This window comes from Charadrius vociferus, unplaced genomic scaffold (assembly GCF_000708025.1).
Source record: "Charadrius vociferus isolate BGI_N301 unplaced genomic scaffold, ASM70802v2 scaffold306, whole genome shotgun sequence".
Classification (NCBI taxonomy): Eukaryota; Metazoa; Chordata; class Aves; order Charadriiformes; family Charadriidae; genus Charadrius; species Charadrius vociferus.
The window spans coordinates 2199789-2210986 of NW_009648963.1; the positions used below are offsets into that span (position 1 = coordinate 2199789).

At 38.5% G+C, this 11198-nt stretch overlaps 1 protein-coding gene across 1 annotated transcript; it reads right to left on the reverse strand.

Annotated features, from left to right (window-relative positions):
• Positions 1–1600: 1600 nt before the first annotated feature.
• On the reverse strand, positions 1601–11060 carry QDPR (quinoid dihydropteridine reductase). Its single transcript, XM_009887658.1, has 6 exons — positions 11010–11060; positions 9850–9946; positions 8014–8154; positions 5449–5557; positions 3918–4001; positions 1601–1976 (listed from the first exon to the last, which is right to left on the reverse strand). The coding sequence occupies exons 1-6, from the start codon at positions 11058–11060 to the stop codon at positions 1871–1873; spliced, it is 588 nt and encodes a 195-aa protein (XP_009885960.1). The 3' UTR covers positions 1601–1870.
• Between the last annotated feature and the right edge of the window lie 138 nt (positions 11061–11198).

An 11198-nucleotide genomic window follows, 5' to 3' on the forward strand; every position in this document is an offset into this window, starting at 1 on the left:
GATGCCTGAAAAGCCTCTGTAGTCCTTAGGAAGTAAAAGATTCCCTGTTCCTCTCAGTCCCATTTGCTGTGTTATCATCTTCTGCCACAGTAAGTTCTGCAAAAATACCCATGAGCCCTACAGCCTTTTGGGTCTTTGGCCCTGTGCTCTTGCAGATATAAATGAACATCTGGAATCCCAGCCAAGCTCCCTTCACCATGCAAGAGCTTGATTTGGTCTTCAGGGAGCAGATGAGACACAATGCAATAGATCTTTGCAAGACAACACAACACAGCAATTGGAAAGCAACTTGGAAGGTCAGCTAGCTTGGCAAAGCAAAGCCTTCAAATCATGTAAGCTTGTAGTACGATAGCTCTTCCCTTTTCCAGAACAATCAATTAACACCTTAGTGTTTCATTCCTCATCAGTGCCTTGCAGTTTTTGACTGTACTCTTAGCCTGCAGAAACTGCTGCTCAAACAGTATGGCTGCAAGTCTTCCATATGAAATCAAAAGCAGCTTCATGAATTGACAGTTCCTGCCTGGTTTGACAGGACATAAGAATTCCCCTCTACACCTTTGTGTCCAGCAGAATAAAATGAGTAAAGCAACAGTCATGCCAAAAAAAGCTGTCACGCACCCATATGACCATGTTAGAATAGACACGGACGCATGAGCTTTTCCTAGTGGGAAGAGGGGAAAGGTTTCCTGACTCACGGCAGCAAATCCTTCCAACACAACCCTGAAGTTACTTTTTAAAAAGTGCATAGAGAGAGCATACATAAAACTTTGCGTGTTCAGCTGTTTTCAAGATGTTCCAAAACACCTGACAGTGCTGGTCCCCTGTAAGTAAACGCTCAGAACAGGCCATACAAGCACTCTGCAACCAAACTGTATTTCCACATAATGTAGCTAGATTAAAGAAAACATTTGCTCCAGCTGAAGGGCTGCCTCTATGCATGGCTAGCAGCTCTTCTGCACCTCTACCACAGAAATGTATTTTATGCAGCACGATCAGAAGCAACTAAGTAAAAAAAAAGAAGTCCTTGGCCATAGCTGAACTGCAAGTTCAGTTAAACTGATTAAAATGTTATCCAGTGATTTGGATTAGTGATGGAGACAGCCCAGTACATAAAACAATATACTTTTATTTAGCACAAAAAGTTCCACATTGAAGTAGAAGTGTGTATGCTTTTTCTAGTATTTCTTTACAGCACTTTGCTTTTTGAAAAAGTAAAGAACCATCATGACTCACACAAAGACACAATAATCATTTGGCAGAACAACTGTTTTATCCTACAACTGTAGGCCTGATAGCAGCTTATAAACTGTAAGGCAAATTAGGTACTCCTCCTCAAGCGAGTAATCTCTATACAGTTCCATTAACTCAAGTGGAGCATTCACAAGAAAAATGTTACAAGACTAGGACGTTATATACGACTGTAATGTTTCCTATAATTACAGCCAACATAATATGCAGAGGCGGGGTTATATCTTCAGACAGAAAAAGACAGACTACTGAAAGAGTCACAGTAAGTTGTCAGAGACACTTACTGAGAAAAAAATCCAACCATTATATATGTGATTACATGACATAATTAAGCACAATTCCCATTTCAGAGAAAATGGGTAAGTTGACATAAAATGCTCAGAATTAGGACATCTACAGACTTTAAAGCCTGCAACCTTCATTTAGAGACAAATACTTGATACATATTGGTAAACGAATGCTGATAGCACACAACTGACAGCACAGAAATATTATTTGAAAACTGGTTCCATTAATGACATAACGACAATCACTGGATACAGAATATCATCCAATTATAGTGGCAGACAGATTTTCCATAGCTTCTCCTTTGCTGGAGTTCCACTGTCTTAAGTGACTGACATCAAAGATGTGCTGCAACTAGTTCAGTCTTCCCTCCTGTAGTTATCACCTGGATTAGACTCCCCGAGTTTGGTCGACTCTTTCCTGTTACCCAGTCATAAAATGTTCTGTTTTAAAATAAATGGATAAAACAGGGTGAGGAGGAAGGGAAAAAAAATACTGCTATCAGGTATATCAACAGGAAGCACAAAATAAAATCCTTTTCTTTCATTTCCTATTGCCCTCTCTAGTGATTTCTGCATATGCTGTAAACTAGCATTGCGATCACTGGATTCAGATCTTCAGAGCTAAACAGAAGCCCAGAGAAATCCGTAGGGCTTTACAGTGCACACACAGGATTTTCAGAACATCTCAAAGGAAAAGGCCATGAGCTTCAAATGTCAAAGTGGCAAGATTTTTTGAAGTTTAAAAAAAAAAAAGTGAAAAGGGGAAGGAGAGGCTACTTAAGTTGTCTTTATAGTATATATCAGGAACACAGATTTATGGCTAAAACAGAGTTGCTAAACCCATTACTCTGCCAACAGGCAATTAAAACACTTGAACGTTTAACTGAAAGTGGTCTCGGCAGAAGCACAGAAAGCCTTAAAACATCCAAAGTAACGCTGAGTAAGATGGATTCATTCTAGGTAGCACACTCCTTATCAAGATGCAATACAAACTCCACACTCAAAATATAATAAAAAAGTGTAGTATATTTTTCAGGTCTATCAGCCCTTCCAATATTGCAGACATAGCAGGACATTCCAACATGGCATTTGCTATCTGACACAGTGGCTTCCAGGGCACAAAATTCAAGTGCCATATGGGAAAAGATCTCCCACATCCTTCCCAAGACGCGGATGTTACCAACGCTCAACAACACTGGATGTTTTTCTTCCACAGCCAGTGAGATTTTCAGTTTTCAAAGCTGGATTTAAAGTTTAGGGAATTAGAACTCGAGAAACAAAACAAACTGATCAACCTAGTTCTCCTGTAAGGAAAAAAATGCTTAAAAGTTAAAATTAAAAAAACCTGGCTAAGCAGTCTCTGGAACACAATAAATTAAAAACTTTTTTTTTTGAACATTTTTAGGCCAACTAAATTCAACTGATGGCACCCTTTTAAAAAGCCATATCAAACAGCTGCATAGGTTTCTCGCAATAAAAAACAAATTTCCCACTCTGACATCCAACTTTAAAAAAAAATCTCAAAAAAAAGGAAGTCTAATGTCAGAACTAAACTACTCTCTGAACAATTAGCAATAAGTAAACGCAATTTCAGTATCAGTTGTAAAAGACTTCAAAACTGTGTCAAAGTAAACCCCTTTATGATGTACGTAGAGTCATCTTTGGTTTTCCTTAGAGACAAGACAGCTGTGTCCTTATTTTCTTCTTTTTCACAGCTCACTTTCAGCAGAATCTTTACTCCTCATCACATCGCAGAAAGCAGTACTTATGCTCCACTTTCTCTAACTGGGAGAGATTAGAAGGAGTAAGCCTTATAATCTCAGCCTGCTGTTAAATAAGCTACACTTGAAGTTTCAGCATTTTGCAACATCATTCAACACAAGTCTTTGTGGATGATGAGAAAAAAAAAAATCTTGACTAAATTTTTCTAAACAAAAGCAGGAATTTTGCCAGCCGAGAGAAGTGAATAACACACCATAGACTGAGCAGTAAAGAGAGTTTAAAAGAAAAAAAAAATCCAACCAAATTTTACATGCCTATTTGCAGTTTACCTTTAAGCCAGACTACTGTCTCCTGCATCTGCTGTCTGCAATTTAATTTGTCTACAGGCTTTATGAGATTCTCGGCCTTAAGCAGTTGTAAGCCAATCTCCCTTGTTGGAATAACTGGTGTAGAGATGCTGAAGTTGACGGAATTGAGCTAATTTTCTCCAGTTAAGAAGCCTGTGCAATAAACCCAGTGTGATTTAGAAACATACACAATAAGGGGATGACAGAGGAAAAAAACACCCAAATCAAGACAGGTATTTAGAAAGAACATGCAATAAGATGCAGCAGCAAGAATGACAGTGAGGAATTGCTTAGTTATCACAGGGATACTCACTCAGCAATGAATTCTAAGGGTGTCCAGGAGCTGAAATCTGCATCAGGCATTGATTTCCTGTTTGCTGGTGTATCTAAGGTAACCCTATGATTAAAAAAGATAAGCCTTTTATTTATACATCACATTTCTGATGAGTGCCACCTGCTTCTATTAACTGCTGTAACATATGCTTGACTTTTATACCACATGGTACAGATTTCCCTCGCATCCTCTACATCTGTTAACAGCATATAGCCCTCAGTTTCAATGTATATCAAAGGCTCCGATCTATAATCCCTCACCTTCCTGGTTTGCTGATGACATCCAGCCCATTAGGGCAACTACTTAGCCCACAGCTCCCTTGCAGCCTCTCATGCACACAGGGAATAGCAGTAATATGCTCATTCACGTGTACTGCACAGCACATACGCACTACATCCGTGCCTTCAAATAGCCTCATACCAGCTGCAAACGCAGAGAGTAAGTGCACAAGCATAGCAAGTTTTGACTTTGATGATACATATTTACACTACACACAATGATATTAAGGGGTGAACTTTTCACAACTGCTACACACGATATTAAGGGGTGAACTTTTCACAACTCCCTCACTGATGCTGTTGCCAATCCAAGGTATAATTACTCTCTCAAAAATTCACTCAGCAACAGAGTTTCGCATGAACTATGAGTGCAGAATGCAAGTGCAGAATGCCCAGAAGTCCAGTGATCTTAGTGTCTGACTGTCTGTAAAGTTCTGCAGAAAGTGGTGTCAATTATCTGAACGCTTTTAATGCTGTCGCTCACTGACCTGAAGAAGTGTGCATAAGACTGTGTGTATGAGGGGAAAAAAAAGCAGGGAGAATTCAGGTGGCATTCCAAATCCCTATACAGAACTCTTTAGTCTTAAGTTTTGGGTCCTGAACTAGATATGGACCTGGCAAGAAAAATACCTTTAATTTTTGCAGCAGAACTGATAAATATAGACATAGCGAGGGCCTACTAGGCCGTCCACTTTTTACTAGCTTGCCTCATCAAAAAGAAGGCTGTTACAGGCAAATACAAGCTAATTTTTTTTCTTTCCACAGATCCTCAAAGTAACATAATTTTACTGATCAAGCATAGATATACAGCACCTTATGAAAAAGTATCTTTAACCAAGTCAAAGCTTATCAAATAATCCTTTGCTTTACTATTATCACACAGCTAAGTCTAAAACTGTGCTGAATAGCTCATCTCGTTGACAGAGTTCTGTCTATACTGGAAAAAGAAAGTCACTTTAATGCATGGCTATGGTTAAAACCAGTGAATCACATTTTAATCCTAACATCCACTACTGTTTTGCAAAGAAAGGGAAAAGAACTTAATCATTTTTAGGGTGACTTGCATATCATTTTGTTCATACATTCAAGATGTCTGCCTTCTCTGTGAAACTCTAAGTAGGTCTGAAGCTGTGCGTTGTGAACAGGACACCGCAAGCATACCCGTGTGGCTCTAGGTTACAGCAGTAATTAAACAAAACAACACAGGCAGAGGCAACTATGCAATCACTTACGGTAAAACGGCAACAGCAGCAGAACCAGATGGCAAGCCACTATTGGCACCAGCTAAACTCTGACAAAGCTGATGCACTGCTCCTTTGGCCATGCCATAGCCAATCATCCCTAACAATTAAAAACAGGCAAATTAGAGCACCATCAAAACAGCTTTCAGTATGCAATTTGATAGAAACTCAGATTATTTAATGAATATTACGTTTAAGACCACTTACCACAGCCAGAACAAAATCATACATTTAAAATATATCAAAACATACATATTAAAAGAAAAAAAGGAAAAAAGGAAAAACAATAAGCTCTTACTAGATATCCAGGAACTATCACGGAACTCCGTTTACTCTGCACTACAGAAATACACAGCTTACCGAGTTAAGTACCTTAGTTCATGGACCCAAATGTACCCTGAAGGGTGAGACATACAGGGTTAACCTTACAAATCTAACAGACTAAATGTGAAGATGCTCATATACTTTAATTAGGCAATCATGCATTAATTTTAATCATATGACTAAGGTATTTGCAGGTTTGAACCCAAACAGATAGAGCTCACTTCTCTCCAGAACTGTAATTCACTTGGTCAGCATCCCAAGTCTGACAGGCCCTTTGGAGAGGAAAAGGGAAAAATAATAATAATAATAATAATAATAAATAAAAAAAAAAAAATCGAACCCCAAAACCTCATGGTAGAAAATTACTGGATAACCTGCAGGTAAAGCAAACATCTGCCTAAACACTGTTGCCTTCTAGGCAGGTGGTATATAGCAGCGCAAGAGCAACAGGAATGAAAGCATAAGGCACACTGGTCAGGTACAAGATCTGGACAATCAGGGTGCTACGGGTCCGAGGTGTCTCATGGTATGTATCTGCCAAGCACTCTGGACACAGATTAAGCACATAAGAAAACATAAGTGTATTTTGTCTACTACAACTGGATGCTTTTCTACCCATCTATGTAACTACACAACCCCTTTCCAATATTCCTGAGGAAGTATTTTGTATCAAAGTTACAAAGGTAATTTTGCACTGAAGACTATTTCATTATATTCAATTAGACATGTTGTATAACACCCATTTTTATTAGGAGGAATCACGGGCAGCAGTGGCTAACTTATTTTATTGTTATGATAAAGATGTTTGCATTTCTATCATATTCCCCTCTTGGCTCGTCTAAACCAAACATTCCAAGTCTTAAACCTTTTCATGCTTCCACGTTTCTTAGCCATCGTTGTCAGATCACTTCTGAAACTGTTTTATATAATTCTCAGTATTCTTCAGTTTGCATTATGTGAGTCAACATTTACACAGGAAAAGAAAAATCACACAGCAAACGGGCAAACAGCAAACAAGAAAAAGATGGTTCCTTCCATAATGGCTGGTAGTAACGAGCCTAACAAGTCATATTTGCAGAAGTTGAGGAACAACTCTTTCCAAATTCTTCCTGATGTTAATAAGTTGCATGTGTTTGCCCAAAGCATTGCTGTGTTTTTTGGAAAAATCCAGACTCCTTGAAACAAGCTAGTTCAAAACATGAAAGAAAATCACTGATTCCTGTGTTGTGGTCCCTACCTCCCAAAACCACCCAAACAAAAAACAACATGAAAGTTTGTCAGAGTTCACATTTTTTCCTTTGTCTATGGTCAGTCAGTAGTACACAGTAAAATATTCATCTGCTTATTCTCACAAAACAAGCCCTTTATCTTTAGACCATGCCAGATGCAGCTGTAAACACAGAAGATAAATCATTAACTAGAAAATACAGCATATTTTTCCTGAACTGTTTTAGACACAGGTTTCAGGAATATTCATAAATTTTATATGTTGTAAAATTTTAGTATCTATGTCTCATAAAAATATCATTGAAGTCACACTAATAAAATATTGGGAAATAAAAGTATTTGTCTCCAACTTCCCTCTCCCTGCCTGCAGTTTTGCATGCCGGTGCCCCCTCTTTTTTTTTTTTTTAATTTTTAATTGCTCCCAGATTTCTTCCTCCATGTAGGCCAACGTGGTGAGAAGCAAGATGAAAAAAATTAATAAAGTCTGTATTAAATAGCTAGTGGAGGGCAAAGCCAAAGGTCAACAAGCTTATCTATGTCTGAAGCAAAGGTAGACTGGAATCAGAACATGAACAGGATAAGCACATTTAACAGAATCAGCTGAGTCATCACCAATGGAAAAAATAGGCAATTAAGGACTCTGCCTTTCAGAGTAAAAATACCAGACTGAACTCTATTTAAGCTCTGTACTTACAGCTTGCTGTGTGCTTCTATTCTTCATTACTTCCAAACTTTTTTACTCTTATCATATATTAGTACATTTCACCAATGCATGTCAAATATTATTTAAATACTGATTCTATCTCTTTGCCCTCCAGCTTCAAGAGATTCAGACTGCTACCTACAAAATTACACTTTCCTTAAGTGTTTTAGCAGCAATTTTCCATTTTTACCAGATGCCAAGAAATTGGGGAGTGAAACTGTCGCTTCACAAACAAGAATGCTCAGACTAACAGACAGCTATAACTGCTGATGTCCCAGCAGTTATCATACATTGCATTTTACCTGGAGTTCCAGATAAAGCAGCTTGAGCTCCTGTCAAAGTCAAGATGCCGCCTTCTTTCAGATGTTTTGTGGCTAGATGGCTGGAAATAGTGGATGTCCAAACGCTCTGCTTCCACATCAGATCACAGTTTTTGTATAAAGCTGATTAGGAAATGAATTAGTGAAATTAACTAAAAGATAGAAGTTTTCTAACTCTTAATTTCCTTATTGTCACACAGAGAACAACAGCCTATGAAAACATGCTTTCTAGCATTTTCTACTTCTATGTTGGGCAAACAATCAATTTACGTCTTTTATATCTCCCTTCCGTTTGGGGTCGAGTCCCAGCTCTACAGCATATATTCTAGGCAATTATTTACTTTCTCACTACCAGAAATAAAAAAAATAAAAAAAATAAAAGAGATAAACACAAGATAGTTCCATTAGCTCTCCATTAATGGGTCAAAGATTTCCAAGTTCTTGAACCTCCTGCAGGGGTTACCTCAATCTATATCAGGGATCTCAAAACTCTCACATTAGTCTCATCTCATCTGGCAGTAGTGGGATTTGTCTCTTTCCATAACTTCCTCACTGGCTGCAAAAGAGCTACGCTCCATTAGTATGCAGACAGAAGACTCCAAGAGATAAAGGAGTTGAATATTTCTTTTGTATCACCAGATTACTTCATAAACCAAGAATCAATCTGTCTGTCTGGCAGCAGTACACAGGTATGGAATATCGAAGTTGCATGCACCCACACTGTACTAAGTGTTCATCCCAGTGCCCCTACATACTGGAGTTCAACCTCTGGTAAGGCAGCCTACCGGAGGGAGGTGCACCAATAACTCCAAATTAAAGCAAGATTTGAACTCTCATCATTGTTTTTTATTACCAATATCTGCATGGGAAAAGAGGAAAAACAGTAACTAGCCATGTCAAAGATTTCAGTATTCAGAAAGAACCATTTCCATAATACAATATGGAATAAGCATAAATAACTCTGTGACATAAGCAAACCACCTATCCCAAGATATCCTGCTACTCTACCGATAACATTACTACAAATTATGGTTATGATAAATCACCTTATTGAAAATATGGTGCACACTACTAAATCTAATATCATGCAACTGCGGTGTGCGTATGCCTTTCCATGTTGTCTCTCTTTAAAAAGAAATCTTTGCCTGCAACGTCTGAGGTGGAAGAGGGGAAGGAAAGGACACATTTTACCAGATTTACTCCTGGCCGCAAATAAGGGGGTTTTGGTTTTTTTTTTTTTTTCTTGTATCTCTACTGTAGTGGCTAAAGTACAAAATATCATTCTGAATATTACACATTTAAAAGTTTTTTTTAAAGCTGAAGGCTTTTTTCTGTAGCATGATCTCCGGTCATTAGACAGCTCGTTCCAATACCGTATTCGACAGTAATAGCTCAGAGAACTGCACAAGGCAACTGAGGTTTTATGCATAAAGCAGTAAATTAGGAAACAACATCGATACTTCCACCCAGCCACTGTCTTATGTAACTTGCCTGACACAGGTAACCTTGGGAATAGTTAGTTTGTAGATAATAATGCTGAACTCCTTCAATAAAGTGCATCAAGATTTTTCCGATGAAAACCAGTGTATCAAAAAGTATTACTGAAAATAGTAAGCGCTGTGCAAATTTACCAGACAGCAAAAATTCAGAGCAGCACTAAGAAGCATTGTGACTGAGCTATTTTGTATTTTTATGCTCATGTTCTCTTCTGGACTCAGGAAGAAAGGTGATCTCAAATATCTTTATTACCATGATTTTTAAGGATTCCTCTCAGATTTCATTCATGTGTTCACTGGCATGCGTGTACCAAAGGCTTACATTTAGCTTTGGCGCTGCCTCCAGCCCATCCTCCTGCTACACACAAGATTGCATCCACCTTTTCTTCACCAAGAAGTTTTCCAACAGCTGTTGTCACCTTCAATACACAGAACAAAGACATATTGAAAACACTGGACCCGTAAGGCAAAGCAGTAAATATCAAGACTGCCTTAAAGTTACTTTTTTCCAGTTATGTAGCCGAGTAACACAACACATAGCAATTTAAACAGCTGCTGAAAATTAACATTAATGATCTATGAACTCTAAACAAAATAATTGCGTTGAAAGATAACTACAGATGAAAGTCAGACCGTATAGTGTATGATGTAACTGGAAATAACTGATTTGAGCAGGACTGAAAGATCAGACCCTCACCTACATCATTAACAAAAATTTTTTACTTGCGACCTACTTTTTAACAGGTTCTTCTCTGGGTATGGTGCTGTTTAATATGTCAAATGAAACTCCAGGTCTGACCAGGACTACTGGTGCCACTTTTGATGACTGTGCAAGAAACGAACAACTAAAGATTAGCCTTCTTATCGCTTCTATATAGACCGCAACCACCAGTTTGAGTCTGGCCCCTAAATTTGAGTTTGTATACTTTCAGATATCCAGTATCTTTTTGTCTTTCAAATATAAGACTTCACAGTCGGTAATGAATTTGTTAGCTATGAATTTTCTCTGTCAAAGTGAAAAGCAAATAACCCATCTCTCAACAAAAGAAGAAAAATCTACTGGTTTTCACAAAGGCTCAGTATGGAAAAACACATTGCAAACATTCTATATTACTCTCTAAAAGCCTTAAGAGTTGTGTAGATATAAAGAAAACATTGGCTAGTGATTCAGTTTATCAATAAGAGAAATAAGTTCAAAAGTTAAAGTAAAAAAAAAAAAAAACAACCTCTCTCTTGAGAATAAAGCAAAACGTTTTTAGGCTAGCTTTGATTCTCCCATGTTCACCTTTGTGGGATCCAGGGATCCCAGCTGGGTTCAGGGTTTGCATTCTGCGAGTATACCATCTACCCCCACACAACACACTTCGGGGTTCGGACATTAGAAAGAAGCATTGCGTGTCAAGATGCACTAATCCATCTTCATCTGATTCAGCCTGCCACTTTTCAAGTCACCAAGAGAATAATAATCCAACACTGCCTTACGCGTTGAATATCCAAAACGGCAGACCAAGCTCCTTCTGCATATTCACGCATACGTGCGGTTAAAAGGAAAATACGGGAAAAGAAAGAAGTAACAAGCCGAAGGTAGGGCCTTCGGGTTCCCAGAAGGGCAGCAGGCTCGGCACCGGCCGGGCTCCCTCGCCTGAAGCCGGCCCCATCCTCACAGCGGGG

Coding starts and splice junctions, on each gene's coding strand:
- QDPR (XM_009887658.1), bottom strand. CDS start 11,060: ATGCGTGAATATGCAGAAGGAGCTTGGTCTGCCGTTTTGGATATTCAA. Junction 5,558..8,013: donor TGCTTTATCTGGAACTCCAG/GTAAAATGCAAT, acceptor TTTAATTGTTAG/GGATGATTGGCTATGGCATG. Junction 1,977..3,917: donor CCCTTAGAATTCATTGCTGA/GTGAGTATCCCT, acceptor ATTTTAAAACAG/AACATTTTATGACTGGGTAA.